At 42.7% G+C, this 26,277-nt stretch overlaps 1 protein-coding gene across 1 annotated transcript; it reads left to right on the top strand.

Moving 5' to 3' along the window:
* Positions 1-68: 68 nt before the first annotated feature.
* ABCC6 (ATP binding cassette subfamily C member 6) lies at positions 69-25,544 on the top strand. The gene is made up of 31 exons (XM_086473111.1): positions 69-122; positions 1,417-1,593; positions 1,951-2,076; positions 2,733-2,870; positions 4,713-4,838; positions 5,416-5,477; positions 6,244-6,375; positions 6,970-7,182; positions 8,049-8,226; positions 8,729-8,890; positions 10,482-10,574; positions 11,128-11,331; positions 11,949-12,095; positions 12,824-12,911; positions 13,205-13,274; positions 13,993-14,119; positions 14,598-14,774; positions 15,208-15,375; positions 15,724-15,907; positions 16,387-16,450; positions 16,954-17,074; positions 18,208-18,415; positions 19,481-19,791; positions 20,552-20,751; positions 21,443-21,569; positions 22,159-22,260; positions 22,966-23,112; positions 23,675-23,833; positions 24,075-24,241; positions 24,720-24,914; positions 25,436-25,544. The coding sequence occupies exons 1-31, from the start codon at positions 69-71 to the stop codon at positions 25,542-25,544; spliced, it is 4,536 nt and encodes a 1,511-aa protein (XP_086329237.1).
* The last annotated feature ends 733 nt before the right edge of the window (positions 25,545-26,277 follow it).

The following is a 26,277-nucleotide window of genomic DNA, read 5'->3' as shown; positions in this document are numbered from 1 at the left end:
CAGCCGTCCCGCCTCCGCTGGCTGCCAAGCCCAGTCGCGACGCCCCGCCCGTCGGCTCGGCGGGCGCCATGGCGGCGGGCGGTGGGCTGTGCGGCTCCCGGGAGGGCTCCGCTGGGCTCTGGGTGAGTGAGCGAGCGAGCGAGCGCCACGGCACCGTCCGGCGGCCGGGCCGCCCCTGCAGAGACCCTGTCAGTGCCCGGCCCGGGCCGAGCCGAGCAGCCCGCGGTGCGAGCGAGGGGAGCGAGCGGTGGCGGCGGCCAGCCCCGGCCCGGCGCGGGGGGCGCGGGGGGCGCGGGGTCCTGGGGGCCGGGAGCGCCGCTCGGCGAGGCGGCACCGCCCGAGCACCCACGGACTCCCCAGCCGCGTGGCGGCTGCCGGCGTGGAGCCTGAGTAAGGCGGCTGAGGCAGTGAGCGGGACATGTTCGTCCAGCGGAGGCTGCCGGTGGGGTGGACTTTGCCTCTCGGGGACAAGTCCTCACTTAAATAGAGAACGGCTCAGGTCTTTGTCCGGTTACAGTAAATTTGATGAGAGTTGCGTGGGAGCATGTAGTCCGGCTGCACTGCTGGAAGGATATTGAAATTGGTCCCTTTATTGTCTTCAGAATGTACCTGCTGAATGACCCACTACAGAAACACCTTCGAAAGAGCTCTGAGTTGATCAGTTCAGACTCACGTGGATTTCCATCCTCAAATTTGATAAACTCCCATAATAATTTGTGAGCCATTATCTGGTTCCTCTATTCATCAAGTGATTCCTTTCCCCTAGCCTTGCTTTGCATCATATCCTCTCCATAAAGGACCTGAACCACCTCCACAAGCTGCTGAAGAAAAAATACCCTTGTCTCTTCATCTACAGTTGCTGTGTTTTTAGTATTACTATGTTAGCAGATGAGATCCAACTATTTTTTCAGTCAAAAAAGTTACAAATTGATACAGAGCAGAGGAAATCCAGTTTATGCACTAGGACACTTCTTTCCCCCATAAACTCAGTTTCACTGGTAATTCCCCACTGACTACTCTGATGGTTCCCAAATGCTGCTAATCTTTTTTATTCCCAAATTATTTTTTCTCATTCCACGTTCAACAACTTAAATTTCCTCTCTTTTTTTTTCTCTCTAGTTGTGGTACATTGTGTCCTTTCTTTGGCATCTTTCCCTTTTCCAGCCTTCCCCCCCCGCCCTTTCTAGTTCCATTCCCTCCAAAATGCTACTGCTGAGTCCTCCCTCCCTCAACTGTGACACTTTACTTTTCTCCAGCAGCCCCTCTGTTGCCAAATGTTTTTTACATTTGAAACCCTAAATCAAGTTCCTCGAACGTTATAGTAGATCTCAGTTGTCACATTAGCACTGGCATTAGCTGGTAAAATTCTGCATACATCTGCTTTACTTCTTCACTTCTGTGTTGGTTTTGTGACAGGACTGGAACCAGACCTGGTATACAAACACCCCAAGATTTACTGGGTGCTTTGAGAGAACAGTCATTGCTTGGATCCCTTGTGCCTATCTTTGGATCTGTTTTCCTTTCTACTACTTGTACCTTCAGCGCAATAACAAAGGCTATATCAGGATGTCCCACATCTTCAAAACCAAAATGGTAAGGGTGGAGAATGGGGTTTGATCCTGACATTATCATAACTTTGATACAGAACTTAATTTTTCTAATCATTAACTCTTTTCTGATGATCCATCTCTGTATTTGCTTTGACATTTACTCACTCAGGTAAAGTCAGGTCAGTATAAATGAACTAAAGTTTTAGGACGAACTGTCATAGGATCTTTTCTTCTCTGCTTCCATTCAGTTCCCCGCCACTTCCCGTAATGTGCTGTGTTCGAAACCTGCTCTTCCACCTCTCCAGTCTTACTGCCCAGCCTGCTTGGAGCATTCAGTTCAGTAGATCGTCCCATCACTATTGCAGTCCATTCTGACATGTGTTTGCTGTCTCTGCCCCAGGTCCTTGGATTCATCCTGGTAATACTGTGTTTTTCTAATGTCTTCTTCGTACTGTGGGAAATAAGCCAAGGAATCCCGCGGGCTCCAGCATTCTTCATTAGCCCCGCCGTGCTGGGAATCACAATGGTAATTCTTCCTTCATTTTTCTGCATGAGGCCCAGCTTAGCAGATACTGTATTTCCCATGTATCTCAGTATCTTTGAGCACAAAGATCACTGATGAGGAGTAGAAGGGTGGAGACACGCTTTGTGAGTTTCTGCCGTGTGACGCAGCAGGGGTTTGGAGTTGGGGTAAACCACTGGGTCTACAGCTACTGTGCAGTATGTGCAGCTACAGAGTACACCTCACAAAACCAAGGTAGCAATAGCGTTTAGAAAATCTCACAACAAAACAAGATCTAGTTTCTCATAACCACAGTATGCGATTTAGTATGGTTTAGAAGGAAATGGGATTTGGGATTTCTGTTCAACGTAAATGCCTATCCTCCCCGTCTGTCGCTGCATCTTCATAGCCTAGATCCTGCCAGTCTGTGGGCCCACTTGCAGTTTTATTACTTGCACTTTCTGGAGAGACGTTCTTGAGTGCCAAATTGCACATAATGCTTTTCAGTTTTAGCCTTTTAGGAACAGCACTGCAGCTCTGAACTTCTTTAAATGTTTGGGCAAGAAACTAACTGATTTTTCTTTATTGTATCCGTTAATTTGATAATAATGTTTGGCTATTTATTTGGACAAATTTGGACTACCATCTATTTATTTGGACAAATTTGTACTTCCTTGCAGATCCTTGCCATGTTCCTTACCCAGGCAGAAAGAATGATGGGCATCCAGTCTTCAGGCGTCCTATTGATTTACTGGCTGCTCTCATTCGTGGCTGCAGTTGTGATGTTTAGTTCCAAAGTCCAACATGCCCTGGAAAGAGTAAGTGAAATCACCTATCTTTAACGTGCAGGGGTATGAAGTCTGTAAACAACAGGGCTCTTTTTGCCTCATTGATTGTGAGGTGGGGAATCAAATTCCTCTCTTAAAATATGTGCTGAGAAAAATGATTGATGACACTTTGTCATCTCCATCCATGTTATCCCTTTCAACATAGACAGAGCGTGGTTTTCTGAGAGCTCGGCAGACTTCATATATGAATAAAAGCAATATGAACATAAATGCTGTCACTAAAAACTGGCCTTATGCCAGATTTTGAATCAGCATACATATATTGATATATTACAGATTTTTTATTATTTGAGTATTTGTGGTGAATGTGTATGTGTGAAGGAGTGCTGGCTGGTTTTACACGAGACTTATTTGTCTGTGGCCATTTCCTCAGGTGAACAGTTATACCTTTCCATCACAACAAGGAATAAACAAAAGTTTGTGTTTAAGTAATAGGGGGAAAATATGTGTCCTCTAAACAAAAGAGTTTGGGAATTTGCTTGTTCTTTCCGTGTTGAATGATACTTAGGCACCAAGCCTCTTGTAGAAATAACACTTTGCCACTTGCTACCAAAATACAGTTCCAAAAGACTCAGACACAGTTCCAAAAAGACTCAGACTTTTTTCTTGGTTTTTCCTCTTTTTCATTTACAAAATTAGTTAAAGAGCCCTTCATGGAGCCTCTTAGACACATCATTTATACTAAAATCCAGCAGGTGCTTTATTGTATCAACAACTCATCCCACTAGGTGAGCAAGAAGCTTCTATCCCTCAGAGCAGCCAAAGTTCCCTGAATAATGATGCAATGTGGATGTGTGACTTAACTAGACTGCTATGAAGCCTCACAATAAAACATTGACTATAAGTAATGAATGTGTCTAATATTTAGCATTTTCTGATATTCCAGTTTCTGGAGGTATCTATTTAACTATAGTTAACTACAGTTTAAATCACAGAATTGCAGAATGGTTTGGGTTGGAAGAGACCTTAAAGCTCATCCAGTTCCCACCCTCCTGCCATGGGCAGGGGCACCTTGCACTAGACCAGGTTGCTCCCAGCCCCATCCAGCCTGGCCTTGAACACTGCCAGGGAGGGGGCAGCCACAGCTTCTCTGGGCAGCCTGTGCCAGTGTCTCACTGCCCTCACAGTGAAGAACTTCCTTACATCTAATCTAAATCTCCCCTCTTTCAGTTTGAAACCGTTACCCCTTGTCCTATCCCCACACTCCCTGACCAAGAGTCCCTCCCCACCTTTCCTGTAGCCCCTGCAAGGCCGCTGTAAGGTCTCCACAGAGCCTTCTCTTCTCCAAGCTGAACAGCCCCAATTCTCTCAGCCTGGCCTGACAGGGGAGGTGCCCCAGTACCCCATCATCTTTGTGGCCTCCTCTGGACCCACTCGAGCAGGTCCATGTCTGTCTTATGTTGGGGACCCCAGGGCTGAATGCAGCGCTGCAGGTGAGGTCTAACCAGAGCAGAGCAGAGGGGCAGAATCCCCTCCCTCGACCTGCTGGCCACGCTTCTTTTGATGCAGCCCAGGATGCAATTTGCTTTTTGGGCTGTGAGCGCGCATTGCTGGGTCATATTCAGTTTTTCATCCACCAACACCCCCAAGTCCTTCTCTGCTGGGCTGCTCTTGATCCACTCATCGCCCAGCCCGTGGTTTGCACTTGGGATTGCTCTGACGCAGATGCAGGACCTTGCACTTGGCCTCATGCACCTCATCCTTCAAACTAAAACTCAGAGCTTATGGCTAGTAGAACATGAGAAGCTATCTTTCTCCACTAATTTTACATGAAGGTTTTTACCTTATTCTCAATGATAATGTGTTTTATAGGGCTTCTTGGAAGACCATTTCCACCACATTACAACTTATATTTATGCTAGCCTGGTGCTAGGAGAACTTGTATTATTCTGCTTAGTTGATCACCCTCCCTTCTTCTCTAAAGCTGTCAACAATTCTGTAAGTATAAAGCAGCTTTTCATGATGCATTGCTTCATTACTCAAACAGAAATTTAAAGTTACAGGGATACACAGGAACATGAGTATCTGGGAGATGTAAGATGCATCATTCTGTATAAAGGCTGATGGTTTTAAAAGGTAACTGGCGGAATTTGAGATAGCAGTACTCTCTCTCTCTCTGTGTTTTGAAAACCTAAAAACCTCTTCTACCCATACTCATTTTTATTTTCACTGAAACCAGTAGATAGGGCTCATATTGCTTCCCCATGCTCTCCTGTGCAGCAGTACTCTATTTGAGGTATGAGCATGGCAGAACTCTGTGCTTCAGAAAGTATGGGTATGAAGAACGATATTCTTTTCTTTGTTCCTCCATCGGAAACTTTATTCAAAGTCTGATTCTCCAAAGTCTCCTGATCCCATTGATCCTCCACAATACATTTACAGTGTCAAGATCAATAAGTGGGGTGTGTGTAACTTTTTGATTACTTTTCCTGGGAAAGCACAGAAGGGGACTGTATTCATCTGACACATGCCCTTTTCTGTGTATAAATATCACCTTTGTTTTTCCTCCCATCAGAATCAGTGTCCAGAAGCCAGCAGCTCTTTTCTTTCCAAAATCACATACTGGTGGTTCTCTTGGTAAGAAAACACAGAAAAAGACCTGGGTTTGCTAGAATATCAGAAAAAAACCAGCAGCATAAGAGAGAGTGTAGATGATAGCCAATAGGAAATATCTCAGCCCCCAAGTTAGCTTACACAGTGAGGATTTAAATTCTTTCTCTGGGGACTTGAGGTATTCTCACAAGGTCAAATTATAAAAATTTAACTTACTTTTCTCAAAGTAGTTCAAAACACAAATTTGTGATTCTAGATAATTCTTTTCCCCCTTCCAACTACCCTTCCAGTGCCCTCCCAATCTTGAAACAGACCTCAGCAATCTCAAAAGATCACTGTACACCAACCACAGCCCTATCTGCCCATCAGACCTTCCTGTAACAAATGCTGGGCAAGGGGAAAATAGTGAATGAGGACACTAGCCCAGCCTGCTGCTTAGAATTCAGAAGTAAAATGGTTAGATACCTTGGGCCTCATCATAGAGGAAGTTAAAGTGAACATTGTCCCCCACTGCCCAAGACCCAACTCTGAGAATGGACTAGAAATTAGGGCTTCTTTGCAAATCCTCATTATGCTGACAGAAGGCAGCATAGGGATTTGGAGCAAAACTGCTGTTCCTGTACATTCATATTTATTTTGGGAAAGGACAGTCCCAAGTAGTGTTTTATGTAAGTCTGTCCCTATGTGCTCACTGTGTGTGCACTAACTTAAAGCCCATCTGTTTCAAAAAATGTTACATGCACCACGAATCCTTCTGTGCCTACCTTACAGCAGTCCGTGTGTTCTCCAGGCTTGTCTGGAAAGGCTGTCAGCGGTCCTTGGGGGTGGATGACTTGTGGCCAGTGAGGAAAGAGGACTCCTCTGAAGAAATTGTTGCCTGGGCTGAAAGAGAGTGGAAGAAGTGTCATAGCAGATCCCAGCAGTGAGTACTTGATCGAGAGAGCATGTCCTGGGCTCAGCTGGGCAGTTTCTTTCTCGCCTCTAGAAGATACGCTCACAGGTGCTGGTGTGCCACCTCAGAACAGGCTTTAATCCCCTCCATTCCCCACAGAGTGCTAGACAGACTGCTCCAGCACATACTCAGGCTCTGAACGTAAGCTCTGCTGTGTGCTTTCTGGGTGGACAAGAGAATAGTTGAAAGATTCAATCCCACTGAATTATTTGTCCATTAAACAAAAAGAAAAGGGTAGCATAAATAAAATGGTTCAAGTAATGCTCTGCTATGAAAACTTGGGCGTCTTTACTCTTCAGTGGGTGAGTGCTCAGTGAGTGGGTGCTCAGTGAGTGAGTTCCTTTGTGCAAAATCTGATTTTAAGTGTTGAAATCTGCTGGAGAACATCCATCCATTCCTGCAAGCACAGCACTGTAAGTTTTTTGAGAGGGATAATTTTTTGATGAGCATTTATACTGGACATGGCACGAGACCCAGTGTAAGATATTTAACAATTTTTTGAAAGCACAAGATTCCCAAGCTTTCTCCAGTTGTGGCTAGCTTTCTCATTGCTTCTTTCTTTAGAAAAATGGAGTCTGCTTCATTTAAAAAGGGTCAGAAGAGTGAAAATGGGACAGCAGGAGCTGAAGAGACAGAGGTTCTGCTGCAATCAGAGCACAGTCAGAGCGGGCCTTTACTGAAAGTGTTTTGGAGCATGTTTGGAACCTATTTCCTTCTCAGCACTGTCTGCTTAGTTATCTGTGATGTCTTCTTGTTCTCCATCCCAAAGTTACTGAGGTATGTGCGTATTTATAATTTATTTCTATCACATGTACATCATTGCTGTGTGCGTGAGCTCACTCAGAGATGTGTATGCTGGCACCCACAGAGGTAGACACACAAACACTTACCTTTTGAAATCCCCTATTGCTGATGAAAAGAGCTGGATTATCATTTGTGCTAAACCCACAGTCAACTCAGCGGAGGGGAAAAAAACAAACCACTGCCTAAAGCCGTGCACATTTTCTCTACTGCTGTATTCCAGCAGTGCAAAGGACAGGCTGCACTAAGCCTTTTGACAACTTCACTGGAACAGGAGTGAGTTATTTGATGGTTCTACATATCATTTGCACAGGCTGTCACCTGCTTGCCTTAGTCTTAAGGCTTGTGTCCCCTGAGTAATTATAAAGAGCACAGCTGTGCATCCTGCACATCTTAAATAGCTGCTTTAGTCACTTGATGTAATGTTTTGTGGATTGTATTGGTACAACACAAACCAACCTGGATTACAGTGTATTTTCAAGGGCAAAAATCACTTAGTCATTAAGATTAAGAGAAGTTCTGGAAATGTCAATTACTTCCTTATATTATGGCTCCCAATTTGCATATTTCTGACAAATTCATGAAAATCAGGAGCCATCCTTAACACTGAAAATGAGGTCTCCCTTTGAGAAGATGCTGAAATCAGAGATTGCTTCAAAACCAAGAGTGGCTAAATGTCAAAAATCAGGACACTCAGTAGTTTTTCCAACTCTTCTGCTATTTTGCTGGTAAATATCAGCCAGAGATAAAACAGAAAACCCCCTAGTATTTCTGCATTTTTGTGTGCCTGCTATTTCATCAGTGCTACATGGATTCATCAGCATTTTGCTCCTGTCTTGCAGCCTCTTCCTGGAGTTCATTGAAGATCAAGAAGCACCTAGCTGGCATGGTTATTTCTATGCCTTCACTATGTTCCTTTTGGCTTGTCTCCAGACTCTGTTTGAACAACGATACATGTACATGTGTCTTGTTCTGGGGTTGAGATTGAAAACTGCAGTAACAGGGCTTGTGTACAGGAAGGTGAGTCTGTAGCTTCCTTTTCAGCTTCATTTTTTTTCTAGCCATATGTTAGTAGTTATGACATTGTTGTTACATTGTTCTTAACAATATCAGGGGAGATGTTATTAGAAACTACTTTTAGGATGTAACTCTGTGCTATATTCATAGAATCATAAAATGGTTCAGGTTGGAAGGGACCTTAAAGGTTTCTGAACAGTATGTGGGAGGTATTTTACTATTTATTTTTCAGATCTTATCTCTGAAGAAAAAGCCAAGAAAAGGAAGGAGGAGAAAAAGCAACACAAACTTTCTTATTCTGTAGATTATGGTTGGGGAAAGGAGTAAATTCTTCATCTTAAAGTGAAGTCACATAGCCCAGGCAACAGCATGTTTTCAGTTCCTAGGATTTGACATTTTCTCCCTCTCTTCTTTTTTTTTCTTTATGAGGAAAAGAAAGTTGTTTGATTTTTGGACCAAAGCTGCTGTTTGATGACGCCTTTCCTTTCTTCACTACCCTGTCTAGATCCTAGTTATGTCAAATGCATCGAGGAAAGCAGCAACAGTAGGTGAAATTGTTAATCTGGTATCTGTTGACGTCCAAAAGCTAATGGATCTGATTATCTATTTTAATGGGACCTGGCTTGCTCCTATTCGGATTATCATCTGCTTTGTCTTCTTGTGGCAGGTAAAATATGACAGTACCTATCAATCCCCTTCTATTCTAGGTATCAAAGGAAAAAGGAGTTTTCAGAATTCTGCTTAGAGCTTTGCTGGTTTGAATAACCTGAAATTTCCATATTTTTCTTAGTTCTGTAGCGTGGTGAATTCACTTTTCTTTTTAGAAGATATTTTTATTGGTTATAGAATCCTTACCTGACCCTTCACTTCATCTCCTCACCTGTGAATTCAGCATTCAGTCTTTTTTAGGGAAAAGTCTGTGAATGTGATTATTCTGAGCAGACTGATAAACTTCTGCCTCAGATTTTCCTCTTATCACTTCTCTTCAGCCAAAATGTGGTGGCCCAGTGCAGGCTTAGAGTCCAGTTCCAGCTCCTTAGCATAGCTACAGAACATAAAGGGGAATGGTCTGAAACAGTGACTGGACCTACTTTACCCTGAAGCGTGACTACCACAAGATCAGTGAAACAGTTTGAAGCGAAGTCATATGATATTCAAAAAGAGTATTGGATACTTTGAATTTTATAGGTATCGAGGAGTTTAGCAAGGAGAGAGCAAAACCTGAATTAGAAATAAAGGATGATAATCTAAAAGATCCTCCCCCCCCCAGTTCAATGTATGGTATTTTCTCCGCAGGATAAAGCCCTATTTCTTAGTCCCTGTTTTTGGCAGCACACCAAGTGGAAGTATGAACAGTATAGAGCAAGTTGATTCCCAGAAGCTTTCCAGAGGCCTTTAAGACCTTCCTTTGTTAACCAGGATGGACTGTGCCTCGTGCCTGGCAGGATACTGTGACTCTGGAAAATTAGTAGCCATGGTATAGGACTATTGAAAAATCATGATCCCTTTTCCAGCGAAGTTCACAAGCTGAATGTAGTTTGCATGTAGTTGGAGCACAATTAACACTATGTTTGCTAGTGTTCATAGACCATTTACGTAGAGAATACTTTTACCTCTCGATGTATACCAGCACTCACCTCTCTAGCAAACGTAAGCCATCTGTAGAGAGATGTCACTAAACCATGAGAAACAGGCTCTCTTATTTTGATACACAAGTCACTATGAATCCTGGTATCCAAGAGATGTCCCAAGAGTATGTGGCACAGTATAATGCTACCATTTCATCTCACTAGTTCATGTAAATTCTGACAAGGTGGGTTATTTATGCTGCAAGAATAGTTGTTGAGGGTTTGGGTTTGTTTTTTAAACAAAACCTGGTTTTGTTTCGGGTCACTTACTTATGACAGCCAGAAGATGTCTTCCTTAATACATTCAAGAACAGATGAGAAGAAACAAATTACTTGAATTGCCAGTGAGCTTCTGGATTGCTTTCAGCACTAATCTAGTTCCTAAAAGGGAAGCAAATAAACTCAGCAGAGCATAATGACAGGAGTTACCCTGCCTGGAGAGTTAACAACCCACAGCGCTTAAGGAGCACAATTCCCAGGAAGGACAAAGGTGAGATTAGTGTAAAGCCTTAGCCATGAAGGATGTTAGGCCTAAATTCTAATAAGAGGGAAGGTGAGTGAGGGGAATGAAAAACAGTCATTTCTAGTAATCACCAGAAGTTATTGCTCTTTCATTTTCTCTCCTGACAGCTTCTTGGGCCATCTGCCTTGAGTTCAATTGCTGTATTCCTTTTTCTGTTGCCTCTGAATTTTGTGATCACCAAGAAGAGGAGTCAGTTTCAGGTACATTTTCCTTCAGAAAAAATGTTTTCCTAACTGGAATTGTGCTAGGATACTACTCTTAAATCTAAGTTAAAGGCTGCTATGCTCTTCCAAGGAGAGGATCACATGGAACCCAAGGCTACTGATGATTACAGTCAGCATGTTGGGAAAAAAAAAATAAAATAAGAAAAATTGTACTGAAGTGTATCACTAACATTTGACATCAAGTGATGGCTTCAAAATTATTATTCGTGCTTACCATGACCGTCTGAAGGAACGTAAGAGGATTCGAAGCCTGCAAAGTTTCTTGAAGTTTAGAGTAAGCTCTTACATGTTCAGTCTTTTACCTCGTTTGCCCACTTTTTTTTTGTGGTTTTTTTTATGTATTGCTAGTGAAAATAAAGCTCTGAAGATGAAAAGCAAAATATTTCTCAGCTTGGAAGATTCATAAGCACAACAGTATACACAGCTCAACTGCAGGGAAATTTATTCAGGAATAAGGAGTTTTTTTCAGAATAATTACACTGCTAAACATTCAACGTATTAAATGATAAAACTCAAACATTTATCACAGGAGACCCAGATGAAGCATAAAGATGAGCGGGCCAAACTCACAAATGCCATTCTCAGCGACATTAAAGTAATCAAACTATATGGCTGGGAGAAAACCTTCATGGAGAAAGTGCTTGGTATCCGGAAGCAAGAACTTCAGGCCCTAAAAAGATCTCAGATTCTCTTCTCAGCTTCTCTAGCTTCTTTTCATTCGTCAACTTTCCTGGTGAGTCTTTACCTTCCTACATAAAACACATGCTATTACTTCCATTTCTCTTTGTAATCCTGTCTGGACAGATTACTGTTTCCTGTGGGACAACTAAAGATACTATCTGCCTGGAGAAGTTGGTGATCTCACTGGAGTTCCTGAGCCCCAGTGTAATTTGCCACACAGACCTTTACACTGTCCTAACAGTTCCATGGACAAGTTGTCTGGTCTGGCAATGTGCTTCAGGCAGACTGAGCCTGCTTTGCAAGAACCACCTGGAGACCTCCAAGCTAGACAGAGTTTATGGCACACTCAGTAGCTGCACAAGCCACTTTTGCAGTTGCTGTTGCAGCTCAGCCATGTGTGTTTTCAATGGGAAAAGGCGCTGCTTTCCTCTTGCTGTGGTTGCAACACCAAAACTTCCTTAAAGCAGAACAAATATGAAGTGATCAGACTTGGTTTTGTCACCACCATGCAAGACCTTTGCCTATGATATTTGCAGGAGAGGTACCATGTATATGGGTGATAGCCTGGATTTAACTAAATGGATTCCCTTAGTAAAGGGCCTGTCACCCTTGAACCATTCTTTTCCCTGTCTGAAGCAAATAGTTTGCTCTTCCTTTGCTCCCTTTCAGATTGCATTTGTCATGTTTGCTGTCTACACCCTGGTGGATAACACACATGTCCTGGATGCTCAGAAGGCCTTTGTATCTTTAACACTGATCAACATTCTCAACACTGCACACTCCTTCCTGCCATTCTCCATAAACGCTGTTGTCCAGGTTAATTGCAGGCTCCTTTTTCTTTGGCCATAAGTGTTTTTTTTATGTATCACCATTAACAGGTAAGGGTAGGGATTTCTTAGGGCTTTGAACATCAGGGCTAGGTATTTAATTGCTACTGTGAAACAATGAAGTGCAAGGACTTGCAGCTAAAGGTACTTTGTAGTATTGTTTTTCAGAAAGGCTCCACATATTGACAAAATAGTCACCAAGAACAACTCTTAAGTCTTTTGGGGCCAATCACAAGTACCATTAGATCTCAGAGGTGCTTCCAGTTCTGTTTTTAATCACAGAAATCAGAATAGATGGAGCAAAGTCTCCATGGGAGATCAGTGGAAAGCCTGCTAGCCCAGGCCAGAGAGACAAGCAAGTCATTGTCCAGTAAGAAACTCAGAAATTCATTTCCCTCTTGCACACCAAGAAGGCTGTCACAGGTCTTCAGGTACAGAAGCAATCTCTGGAAAGATTGCAGGATAAATTGGAGACAGAAGCACCAATTTCACTGTGTGAACAGGAGAGAAAACACAGGGAAGGATATGGTTTTTTCCTAATTGGAAATAAAGGCAGTTAATATAAGGAAGAGCTGTGTTTGTCCAGCTAAGCCTACAGCATCTGCAACATATCACCTAGTCAGCATTATAAGTGGGTGTTCAAGTTGAGTCTTCACTTTGGGTTTTAGCTCCCTTTCTATTCTAAATCTTATTCTTTTGTGTGCTTCTTCGTTTCAGGCCAAAGTTTCTTTAAACCGCTTAGCAGCTTTTCTGAATCTAGAAGAACTGAATTCTGAGAGCTCAAGCAGAAACACTTCTGACTGTGGTGAGAGTTAGCGTTGTTGTCTTACAAGAGGAGTAGCTTCCATTGTTCAGCTTCCACTCTTAGGGTGCCTACCATAGTCAAGAGAAAAATGTTTGCCCCTTGCTGTTAGTTTCTCTCTCAGTCCTATTTATTTCTAATGATGAAATCTAATCCGCTAATTAACCCCTTATTTTCATACTTAGGGTTCATTTTATGTAATATATATACACATTGAAACATAAAGTCACATAAATAGGCATGTTTCTGTACCTACCTTTGAATTTACAAGCGTTCTGTTTCTCCTCATGTTTTAGTACAGGCAAGTATCACCATAAGAAATGGGACTTTTTGCTGGAGCAAAGAAACTTCGCCTTGTCTTAGAAGGTACAGACTTACCCTTAGTCATCTCAATTCTGTAGGTCAGGGTGGATGCAGAATGAACTAATTCCTCAGGGCCTGAGTGAAACCAGTGTGGAATATCTAGAGGCTTCTGAGTTTGCTTTAACATTGAATTCTGAAAATTATAAAGTCAGACAAAATGTAATCTTGCTTTTAGGCTTGCGAGCACATAAATGGGAAGGTGCCTGTATCTGGGTGTTGCCTTAATATACGGAGACTGCTTTCTTTATACAATTTTCTTGTCCAAATAGGAAATTAGAGCAATTTAAGGCAAAAAAAAAAGTAGAATTGATACTATGCAGATATGTGACATCATTACCTGCTTATTTCAAAAGACATTGCAGTTTTAGAGAAGAAACAGTGTTGAAACATTCTGATCTTCAGGAATGTTTTATATCCAGTGCTTTGGGCTAGGCTATCTCCAGAATGGGGATCCGGATCTTGGATCTGGGTTTGAAACTCAGAGGGGGATATGGATGAAGACTGTCTGGTTGGAGGTGTCTTTGAAGGGATGACTCCTGTTCTGCTGCAAAAAGTCATCATGATGGGAAGAGTAACCCTGTGCAACTGAGCCCTCAAGTATGAAATTAGGGGGTTTAGCTGGTACATTTTTATTGCTACAAAACAATAGCAAGAATTTTGGTAATTTTCTTTTCAGAAAATGTATCTAAAAGGCAATAAGAGACTAATCTTTTCCCTGTAGGATAGATCTTACCGTGCCCCAAGGCTCCTTGCTTGCTGTAGTTGGCCAGGTGGGTGCTGGAAAGTCCTCCTTGCTGTCAGCGTTACTTGGTGAGCTGGAGAAGACAGATGGCAGCGTGACCATGAAGGTAAATTTTCCCCTGAGCATTTGCTTCTAATTAGGCTGTCTTCAGGAACAGTAAGGTATTAACCAAGGCATCAGGTACTTGATAAAAACCCATTTACTGCTGAATTTTAACAAAGCCTTTATGTAGCATTCCGCATTTAATTATCTGAAGGTGCTTAAGACTGCTCGGATGAGCCTGGCCCTTCAGAATGGGAAGTGGAACAGGACTTCAAAGATCAGTTCCATTTTCCACTCTGACAGTGAGCTGAAGTGGCATCCTGGTAAATCACGTCATGTACTTGCACCTCTGTTTCCTCCTCTGTAAGGTAATAGTGCAGACTCATATTTTGTAAAGCCCTCTGAGACCTGTCAATGGTGATAGTCATTCCAGATTTCTATAAATCTAATTGGGAGAGTTTTTCTTCAAAGACGGGTTCCCACAGTGTCAAATTTAGCTTATGAAAAAGATTGTTACCATTCTTCCACTTCCATTTTTATAGGACACCGCAGCTTATGTGCCCCAACAAGCTTGGATACAAAATGCTTCAGTCGAAGATAATATTCTTTTTGGGAAAGAGATGGATGAAACATGGTTCAATACAGTGATAGATGCTTGTGCACTGCAACCTGATTTGGAGAGCTTCCCTGTAGGGCGGAAGAGTGAAATAGGAGATAAGGTACTGGCTTAGGTTTGTATTTTGGCTGGCTTTTCCACAAGTAGCTACAACTTTGGGTGTCCTGTTTAAAACACCTACAAAAGGACTAAACTTGCAGGAGGCAGGTACTTAGTAATTTCTGAGAAGTCGGGCCATGATTTAACAGGTTCTGAAGCCCACCTGCTGACAGTTAACCTAACCAGAGATATGAGAGATCCTTAAGGGGGGGGGGGGGGGGGGCGGGAATCAACAAATCCAGGTCATTCTTGGGTCTTCTTTTGGAGGAGAGTCGAGTTGCTCAAGATAATCTGCCTCTGCATCTCAAGAGCCCTATTTGGAGGGAGATGCACTGATTTTAAAATAAGGAGGTAGTAAAACCTCAGTGTAAAATGGATCCAACAGTTGGCAAATATGCTGTAGTTTTGGAATAAACACTGTCAATATATTTTTACAGGGAATAAATATATCTGGAGGGCAGAAGCAAAGAGTGAACCTTGCTCGTGCTGTGTACCAGAAAGCTTTGATTTACCTACTTGATGACCCCCTCTCAGCTGTTGATGCCCATGTTGGACAGCACATTTTTGAGCACGTTCTTGGACCCAACGGCTTACTGAAGGACAAGGTGCGTTATAAATCCTGACTGTAAAAGACTGTAAAAATGTATCTAATTATCAGAGCCCCTGAAATGTTTCCAGTAAGGTGGGTTACTCACTTTATCAAAGCCTCCCAAATTCCTCCGCTCTTGAGTCCTGCACTTTCAAAATGGGCACAAAGCTGTGCTGCAAAGATAAATTTCATAAAGGAGACAGTCAGAAGTGATAGGAATAAATACCAAAAATATCTTCTAGTCAGTAAAGATCATAGCTCCCACTGAGTACACGTCTTTCTTCAGAAGACAGCTGACTGCAACAGCTTGAGTGAGCAGGGAAACACCAGAACAATTGTAACTGTTCCCTCTTTATTCAAGCAGACTCGTGTGCTGGTGACTCACACAATCAACATTTTGCCCCAAGTGGACAACATTGTTTTTCTGGTGGATGGAACAATCTCAGAAATTGGTTCCTACCAAGAACTTCTACAGAGAAATGGGGCCTTTGCAGAATTTCTTCATTCACACGTTACTGCAGAAGAGAAGGCAGGCACTGGTTTTCCAGGTAATCCAAGTGAGTTGGAATCATTCTTCCTAGGTCTATCAGTCAATTGTTTCCTTAATATTATACTTAACATTAAAGAACTGGGGTGGGGGGTCTGCTGCTGTTCACAGTTGGAAGAGGGAAAAGAGAATAAAACTGTAAAAGCCAGTCTTACATTTGTTTTATTATGGACATTCAGAGCCAAGATCCAATCACAGTAAGCTGTTGTTTGTGTGGCAAAAAATATGCCTGTCAAATTAACTGATTCATCACCTCAAAATTGGTTCTTGAATAAATAGTTCCATCCTAGTAGACAATGACCATGCAGTAAACAGAATTACCCACTGTAGGTGCTATTTGTCAAGCCTCACCTCGATATTTCTACCTTAGAAACAATTCTTTGTAGTGACTCTTTTCTCCGTATTACCAGTCTCTCAAAAGCTATACAGGACAAAACAGGATTCTAAAGCATTTAGAAAAAACATGCTTTTATTTCACAGCTATAGGAGACACTAAAAGCACCATCAGCTCTAGAAAAGGTCCGTCACAGGAGCAGCTCTTTAGGTAAGTTTAAAGCTGTTTCAGATACTGAATAACTTGCTCCAAAAGCACATACAAGCTTACATGGAGGCTCTTACTGAGTATGATACAGGTTTGGGATTGAATCTGTAAATTAGTAAGAACAAACAAGCAAAACTCAAGAATAGGTAAGAAACTGCTCTTGAATGTGGAGTCTGACTAACACTTTCTCCATATTTCATGAGGAGACGGAATTTGTTCCAGAGCTCACATACAAGGCATGTTGATACATTTGCTTGCTGTTCACTTCTCAGTGGGGCTGTACGGTCTGACTCCTTTCAAACCAGTCACAGCCAGTGAATGCTTAAAGCCCTGTTTGTTAACAGCTTGACAGAGCCCAGTCTCTGTGACAAATGTGGACAATGGTTGGGGTCACCCTGGAGGACCCTGAAAACTGCAGCCCTGAAAATAGGCATGAATATAGGGATGGGTGGGTAAGGAGATCTAGCTTGGCTAAAAATTGAAAGTATTTTTGTTTTCTTACGAAGTGACAATTCAGTCAAATCTTCAGCTATGGGAAGGGAGACCGTTCCTGTAAGTCAAGTCTGTACCACTGCTGCAGCCACCAAAGGAAGATTAACCAAGGGAGAAAAAACTCAGCGTGGCAGGGTAAGCAAAGCACCTTCCTATAAAGGCAAAGACACATACCATGGGTTTATTACTGACTCACTCGTGGCAGGCGGGTCAGCTCACTGCCTAAGTTAAACCAGTGCAGCTCCAGGGAAGTCAGCTGAGCTGTACAAGTTTGCCCTACGATTGAGTCAAAGTCACTTCAGCATTATTTTACATACCATCTTCTATGCAAACTGTATCTCCCTGAATGCCCTGATCCAAGCACCGTTTCCAAAACAGGCATAGTGCACGTACATTGCAGAGAGCACATTATGGAAATGAGAGGTGAAAAAAAAAAAGAATTTGTGACCACTTGAGGAGAGAGATCCTGATTCAAGAGTTGACCTGAAGGGGGAAAGTGCACTGAGGCAATCAGGATGAGGTGATAATAAGGGACAGAAGACAATAGATTACAAGGGACTTGTAATCTTGAGTCTGTCCACAAACTCTTGACGCTGGTGGGAAGGGGCAAAAAGGCACATCACTGTTCTCATCTTGCCCAAGGGAAACACCTCGAAAGGCTGAGGCAAGGAGGGTGCTGTGAAAGGAAAGAAGGAGACCTGGGATCTCAGCTAGGAGGAGTCAGGCATGGGTGAGGTGTGTATTCAGGGCACATTGTAGCAGCAGTAAAATGTGGGGAGGAAACAAATAGCTGAGGCTACACACTGGTGCTGAGAAGAGATGACAGTAACTCAGACACCCCAAAGGAGGCAGCTCTTCCCCTACGGAAGCACAGTAATAGCTGGACTGGGATCTCCTCACCTCTGCCAACCAGCAGTTGCTCACACTAGCAGTCAGTGGGATACGTCATAGTTCTCACACAAAGAACAAATGAAAACTACTGCCGGGCACAAGGAAAGCCTCACACAACAGTAACACGACCCAATTGCAATAACATTCATCAGTTGATAATAATCACTTTAACACCATGGATTTATTTAAGTGGCTTCATTGTTCATCCGTGAAGAAAATAAAAAAATAAGAATTAACATGGTTGCTATGGCCCATGACATACAACCAATTAGATATACCGCAATAAATCATTCCTTGTTTCAGAGCTGCTTTGCCGTGCTAACAAGCTTGATCCTCCTGACCTCTGCTCCTATTTTCCTCCAATTCTTTCACTCTAGGTTAATACTTCAATTTATGCAGCCTACCTGAAGGCAACAGGCTTACCACTGTGTGTGTACATCATCCTGTTGTTCACATGTCAACAAGCTGTGTCGTTTTCTCGTGGTTACTGGCTCAGCATGTGGACAGACGACCCTGTTCACAATGGGACACAACAGCACACAGAGCTGAGAGTTGGAGTCTTTGGTGCACTAGGAGTCATTCAAGGTTTGTTTAACTTGCTCACCTAATTCTTCTCTGTATTTCCATCTCCCTTTCCCATATCCAGGATGTTTTCTCAGAATATAAACAAGTGCATACCCATGGGCTCTTAGCCTCCTGGGCTTTTGGCACGAGCCCTAAAGGTTTGGCGTGGGACCTAAAACTACAGGCTCTGACGCACAGAGAAATCCTCTCTGTGGGATCTGAACAGTATTTCCAGTGTTACTGCCTGAAATTCTACTTCATGGTATGCTAGAAGTGTTCTCCTGTGCCTTTCAGCAGACCACGATAGTGTCTTCCTCTGTATTTCCTGCTGGAACTAAATGACTTGAGCTCCTAAAAACCATTCAGCAATGGAAGAACTACAACATCCTTATTTTTCTATCCTGTCCCCTTGTATCCAACATCTTCTGCATATCTTTCTTCCTCTTATGCCTTTCCATTCCTCCAATATAAATTAATCATATCTAAGTGCAAGCAGTGGCTCTTATCCATCCTGAATTAAATCTTGGTTATGTCTCTTGAGCACAAAGAGAGAGAGAAAAAGAGGAATTTGTGGGATTTTACATTTCTTTAAATCTTTGTCTTTAAAAATGGCCACAATGCTTTTGGTCACTCTTAAAAACAATCACATGTTTTAGGACAGAAATCAAATCTGGAAAAATCTGAGCCCGAGTGATGAAAGATTGAGAAAGCTTTGAACAAGTTGAAAAGGGTGGGAAGGGTTCGGTACCCTTCTGTGAGTCAGTAGGCCGGTAACCTAGGATTGAGTAATTCAAAGTAATTCCAGTCAAGATAATTTTATGAAAAATAAAGAATTCGTCCCGTGTGTTTAAGTTGCAGAATCCATGGCCTCTATCAGGCTTGCCGAGAAGGTCTTTTGCCCCTCTGTAACTACCCTACAGAAAGGATAGTTTGCCTCGCAGCTCTGAGGCTGGCTTAATTGCTACCATAGAGAAAGTCAGCTCTTTTCACTAGCATAGCATTCACAGTATAAGTGAAAATCATGATTTCACAAAGGAGAACTCCAGGTTCAGACCTAGTAATAATCACTATTTTTTCATATTACAGCCCTTAGCAGATTTGCCTCCACAGCAGCAGTCCTTCTAGGTGGAGTGCTCGCATCACACAAGCTGTTTCTGCAGTTGCTGAGGAATGTTGCTAGATCCCCAATGGTCTTCTTTGAGCAAACACCCATTGGAAACTTGCTGAACCGCTTCTCCAGAGAAATGGATGCTATTGATTCTGTCATTCCTGACAAGCTGAAGTCCTTGCTGGGATTCTTGTTCAACTTGCTGGAGATTTACCTTGTGATTATAGTGGCTACACCAAGGGCAGCAATGGCCATAGTGCCCTTGACTGTTCTTTATGCTGCATTCCAGGTAGGAGCTCATAGCAGTACACAGACAAGAGAGGCTGAAGCAGCATGGCCATGTCCCTGCAGAAAGCCTCCTTCCATTTCTTAGGAGCAGAGACACAAGAAATAGTTTCTGTGGGAGACAGTTTCATCATCTCAAATTGCATCTGAACAAGAGTAATGTCAGTGGTGCTTCCCACATCGACTCAGCCTTCTAAAGCATCCCAGAGACCTCACAAAGAAGCTTGAGCTTTTCTGATATCCAGATCAAATCCTACCTAGAGCTATATTCCTGGTCTCCATTAGTGTAAATGCAATCATATTAAGACCAGTAGCATTTTTACATTCCTCCAGAATTCCTACACTGCTTTTTAATATATCCATGTATGCCGTGCAGCTCTCCCATAGGGCTCTGAAACCTCAAATGCTTTGCCATCCAAGACTGAACACGAGGGAAAGGCAAGTAAGGGTGCAAGTAAGTCTGTTTTCCATCAAGCAAAGGGCTGGCCTACAGAAGAAAGTGAGTTTAGAGGCTTTGTGAGTTCACAGCACCCTGGCTTCTTTGCATTAACTAACCACAGTGTTACTGAAGATAAGACATAACACAAGCAGAAATGCTACCTCACCTTTTAAGGGCATCTTCTCCTACCTGCACATTAGGTTTTATAACACAAGGGTAGTACGTACTATTGCACTTGTTGAGGCCTTCCCAATTTTTTTGTGGAGCACCTCCGTGGAGGTTTAAACCTTCTAATCACTTCCCCTTCCATTTCTCTCTGTACCAGCACTTCTACGTCATCACCTCCTGCCAGCTGAGACGCACAGAGGCTGCCAGCAGGTCACCCATCTACTCCCACATTTCAGAAACTTTCCAAGGGAGCAGTGTGATCCGTGCTTACAAGGACCAGGAGCGGTTTATTTTGAAGAGCAATTTTCTAGTGGATGAAAATCAGCGAATATCCTTCCCTGGAGCTGTTGCCGACAGGTAGAAATCCACAGTGAAAAAAAAAAAATTATAGTTTACTCTCACGGCCTTAGTGAGTGGAGACAGCTGCTCTTGGGGCTTGGATGGAGGTACAGAGAAGATGGGAGAGTGGTGCACGGTGTTTTGGGGGCAGGGTGGCCTTTTTCATTTGCACTGCACCCCTCTCTGGCAACGTGCCCCCTCACACAACCAATATGCTCCCATCTCCGTTGCATGGCTAGGCACACACACATGCTGACTGCTAGAGGTATCACTTGGTGTCCAAAATGAAGGAAGCTGTACTACATGCCTGGTGAGGCCCATCATCACATGACAGAGTGCATGAGGCCTGTGGTATATGTAGAACCCATCAGACAACAGAGCCATCAGTCACCAGTCATGAAGTGAGGAGTACCAGAAGGAGTGAAAGATGTTAGACCAACTCATCCAAGAAACTGCATGCTGGCTGCTGTCATCCAACAGGCTTTGGAGAAAATCCTAACAGAGACCATAAAACAACCAGTTCAGTCAGGCTGGAGCCATTCATGAGCTCCAAGGTGGCTGGATAAGAGCAACCAGGGTGTTAAAAGAGCTTTGTTGAGCATCCTGTACCCAAGAAACTCCACAAGTGTTTTGCAAAGTAATCACAGATTCTGTTGGGAGAAAGGAAGAGGGCACCCAGCAACAGCCCTGTACTCTCCCCCTTTTGCAGGTGGCTTGCTACAAACCTGGAGTTTCTAGGCAATGGCATCGTGCTGTTTGCAGCGCTATTTGCAGCAATGGGCAGAACACATCTTAGTCCAGGAACTGCTGGCTTCTCCATTTCATATGCTCTTCAGGTAACAACTTCAGGTGTTGAAGTAATACCATGCTTGCCTTTCATCAAAAGCAACTCCCATTTTAATTTCTAAGAAATCATGAACTGTTTCTGTGGCTTTCTAGATGCCTTCTACCAAACCCTGCTGTCATTGCTGAAACCCAGAGTATCTGGAGCACTTAGGCCCCTTAGCGAGTGAACCTCACATGCACCAGCCATCTTTTTCCTCCTGCACCTGAACTCATACTTAAGTCACAGCATGTTCAGAGCAACTGAAAGAAGGTCTTCGGCATGTGTCTTATCTGCTTGTAGACTAGATACACAATAGCCTAAGAAAAAGCGACACTATCTTTCGGCATCCAAGTCAGTAGCATTTCATTCTCTATAAACTTGCTAAGAAGCTATGGGGAGAGCTGGCTAGGCTCTTTAAACACAGCTTTACAAACTTTCACAAGGATCTATGGTTATCTTTTAGCCTTTTAAGGGATGATTCTGAAGCAATTAGCAGATGAAGAAGTCTTTATAAATAGATGCTTAGATAAAGTACCAGTTACCTCACAAGCACAGGTCAAGACTTTATCTGCCCTAATGCTTCTGTTTCTTTCTGCTAGATAACTGGTGTTCTGAACTGGTTGGTGCGCTCCTGGACAGAGATAGAGAACAACATTGTTTCTGTGGAGAGAGTGAGAGAATACTTGAGGACTCCAAAGGAGGTAGCTAACCTACTATTGACCTTACTAGCAGAGGTGAACAGCTCTGTAAACTAAATGAGTGACTTTTCTGTTCCATCTGGACAAACCCCCTAGTTTTCCCCTTCTAAAAGACCAGTTATGTTTCCTTTAAAGAACTGCAGCATTGGGGTTTTATCCAATTGACTAGACTTGTTTTATAACCTCTGATCATCATTATTTCCTTGAGACAGTTAAGCATTAAATTGCCAGTAAAATAGTTTCACTTGGTAACGCTCATGGAACGAGCCGTATTTTCTGCCCATATTTGGAGTATGTATTTATTGTGCGAGTTCAGATGCAACCCTCTGATAACTGATGGCTGTTAGATAGCCTTTTAGCCACTAAAAGTCTCCAGTGCAATCATTTTTGTTCTGTAATCATTAAAATTATTTCTCCAATATGCAGCCCTGAGATTATTTTTTTTTATTGAACCACTCAATGTCAGAACTCTGACATGCAAACAAATGTTTATCCCCCTTTTCAGTTAAGACTATTGGCATCTTTCCATAAAGTAAAAAGTCAGCATTTGCAATATGAAAGTTAAAGGCTTTTTCCTCTTTTGGAAACAGTAAATAGATCAGGGGAATTTGGGACAGATGTCTTCATAAGCTTCCTGTTTCACTTTGGCCATGTGATTTGGTAATTTAAATCAACTTTATACATTGCTGTTTGTTTTCATCTGTTTAGGCACCCTGGACTGTGAATGGCAAACTTCAAGGTCAAGATTGGCTCACTGAGGGAAGAATTGAATTTAGAGACTATAGTTTGCGATACAGGCCAAATCTGGAGTTAGCACTGAAGCATGTTAATCTAACCATCAATGGGCAAGAGAAGGTAAGCAAAGCTACTTGTTTCAGAAGAGCTACAAAGTGTGAGCGGTGCTAAACAGTGATCAGATTCAGGCAGATACAGTCCCTGCCCTACACCAAGGCATAGTAACTTGTAAGCATGAAAGCTGCAGTAACGTATGAGCCCATCTATCACACTGCACACCTCTTCTAGTACAAAGTAGCATTTCCAGGATTGCTGCATACTCTAGACATTCTTCTGAGTGAAATTTCATTTCACAGAAGGCTATCAGAGTTACAGCAAAGGAATTTCATTTTTTAAATCTCATGCCACATCAAGGCCCTGTTCTAGCTCTTAAGTCTTGTAGTTGTTCTTCCCATCAAAAGCTTTCAAGATTCCTTTTCATACAAAACAATTAAAAATTATAAATTATTCCCTTTAAGAATGTATTGCTAGACTATGTGAATCTTGAACAGTCCTCAAGACTTGATCCATGCACATGCACAGCTGTCTCTCTTCAAAAGGCCAAGAGGGACTACATGACAGGTCTGTCCAACTGTGGAAAACGATCAACATCAAACCCAAAACTTTCCATTGCACTTTACAGATCGGCATAACTGGAAGAACAGGAGCTGGGAAATCTAGTCTTGCTGTGGGATTGCTGCGATTAGTGGAAGCTGCGGAAGGAGCGATCCTAATTGATGGACTAGATATTGCTCAACTGGGTCTCCATGACCTTAGAACCAGGATAACTGTCATTCCCCAGGTATGAAATTAATTTCCAAAGTGCTTCAGCAGTATTGTAAGTTTTAACACCTAGAAAGGATTTATAAAGATTCTGTGAGAGGAGGGCCATTCAGAAATTTCGAAGCTGGAAATAACCTCTATGCCATGCTAGTCTCCCATTCAGTATAACATTAGCCACAGATTTGCACCCATCAGGGAAAACCAGAGAGCTTGTTTTTATAATTCATCTCAGGAGTTGTTTGTACTGTCTCTGTGCTCAGGATCCAGTTTTGTTTTCTGGCTCTCTAAGAATGAATCTCGACCCATTAAACCGATACACTGATGCAGACATCTGGACAGCTTTGGAACTGACTCAGCTCAAGAACTTTGTTGCAGATTTGCCAGATCAGTTGGAATATAAGTGCACTGACCAAGGGGAAAACCTCAGGTACCTTATCTGCAGAAAGACAGCGGCAGGGCAGTGCCAGCCTGTGTGCTAAGAGAACATAGACCTAGTGGGACAAGGAGGCTAATTCATTTGAAAAGGAAAGGAAAAAAAAAAAAAAAAAGGTGCCCAGACAGCAAATTGCTGCATTATTGTCCTGTTTAGCAGCATGAAATCAAATTGTAAGACACCAAGTGGAAGACCGTTGAGACTTTATCATTGTGGTGGCTTGTGTTTGTGTAGTACTTAAAACACTGGAATCCTGTTCCACGTGGGGATCTCCTGGGTGCTATAGTAATACACTCCCTTCATTTCCTTAGGTTGTTTCATGCCATTACCTGCAGAGCCACCAGCCTCAATGTCCCTTTCGGGGAAAGGGAACAATCACCTTTTCTTTACTGTTTTTGAGTTAATCACATATTCTGACTCCAGGGAGAAGTGACTACTGCTCTGAATTTACCATCCCTCTTCTTACTTGCAGCACTGGTCAGAAGCAGCTGGTTTGCCTGGCCAGAGCACTTCTTCAGAAAGCCAAAATCCTCATTCTAGATGAGGCCACAGCAGCAGTAGATTTAGAAACTGATCTTCAGATTCAGTCCACCCTGAGGACTCAGTTCAAAGACAGCACAGTGTTAACCATAGCTCACCGGATAAACACCGTCATGGACTGCGATAGGTAATACCTTCAGCCACTTTCCTAGGGAGGAAGGAAGACAGACAGCCACAAAGAGCAGCGATTTCACTTCTGTCCTTTTCTTGTTTAACCCTTAAAGCTTTGCTTTAGAGATTGTAGGAGTTATCTTAAATCAGCTAAGCACCAATAGGTTAATCTATTAAACCATCTGTTCCCACATGATGCATTTCATGCTGTGTCATACCCCCTTTTCCCCCCACTGACATCAAAACCATGGCTACAGCTCTTTGCATCATCTTAAAATCATGAAGCTAAAGTACACGTTCACAAATCTTACTCCAGTCTCAGTTGCCAGAAGTTATCCTCCCAGAAACTCAGTACTTGAATAGTCACTCCTCAGAAACCTATTTCTATCCCACTGCTGTTTCCCAGCTGAAAAGCTGCTGGAATGCATGAATAACAAGCAACTACTGAAATTTATTTTAGAAATAAGTAGAAGTAACTAAGTTTATTACAGCTGCTGGCATATCCCCAAGCTTACACTTCTGTTTTAATGTTCACAGGATTTTAGTCTTGGAAAATGGTCGGATAGCTGAATTTGATACTCTGGAACACTTAATAGCTCAGAAGGGACTGTTTTACAGACTGATGGAAGAATCAGGCCTTGCATGACTCGCTCATGGAGTATACCATAATGCCACTACTATTGGGAATAATTTATCTCCTAATTGAGTTATCTTTGTTTTACTGTAAAACGGCTGACACTCAACCAAATCTTGTTTGAGCTATAACTGCAGTGAGTACATGAAAAGGGATGACTAGGAATGCATGTTATTTCTGTAGGAAATTTAGCAATTCCATTTTCATTATGTTTCCAGATACCGAAACCTCATTCTTCTGTTGAAAATGAGCCAGTCAGAACTTAAAAACACCTTGTTGCTTTTATGGTAGGAAAGCAAACAAGCCAAAAGAAAAAGAGGACAACATTTCCGATTTATACTATAAATGGAGCACAAATATATATTGCCATACTTAAAGATTATGCAGATTATTTTTAAAAGCCAACAAGATTTTATGGACAGCAAGCAAGAATTTAACTGGTTGCAAGCGAGAATGTAACTGTTTACGGCTTGTCCTGAGTTCCAGGCAGAACAAATATATCTTTTGCCAATGTCTTAAGGACTGCTCACCTGAGCGCTGCTCCTACACAGACGTGGACTCCAGGGCAGCAGCTGGATATACTCACCCAACGTGCACAAACCCCGGGGGAGCAGGGGAGAGGAAGGGGGATGCTGCTAAGCACGAGAGCATACGGCTGCCTGCTGTTTCAGCTGGGCATTGGATCCACCCCATCTCTTCCCGTGGCAGCTCTGGAGGGGCCCCGAGTGAGCCGCACCGCGCAGAG

The sequence above is a fragment of the Leptosomus discolor genome, chromosome 14 (assembly GCF_034619465.1).
Source record: "Leptosomus discolor isolate bLepDis1 chromosome 14, bLepDis1.hap2, whole genome shotgun sequence".
In the NCBI taxonomy this organism is placed as follows: domain Eukaryota; kingdom Metazoa; phylum Chordata; class Aves; order Leptosomiformes; family Leptosomidae; genus Leptosomus; species Leptosomus discolor.
This window is presented reverse-complemented; position numbering and strand designations above follow the sequence as displayed.

What these genes read in the sequence shown, in the direction of transcription:
- ABCC6 (XM_086473111.1), top strand. Translation starts at nt 69, where the DNA reads ATGGCGGCGGGCGGTGGGCTGTGCGGCTCCCGGGAGGGCTCCGCTGGG. An exon ending in CCGTGCTGGGAATCACAATG is followed by an intron (nt 2,077 to 2,732) that starts GTAATTCTTCCT and finishes ACTTCCTTGCAG; the next exon opens with ATCCTTGCCATGTTCCTTAC. An exon ending in TCACAGGAGCAGCTCTTTAG is followed by an intron (nt 16,451 to 16,953) that starts GTAAGTTTAAAG and finishes TTTCTTACGAAG; the next exon opens with TGACAATTCAGTCAAATCTT.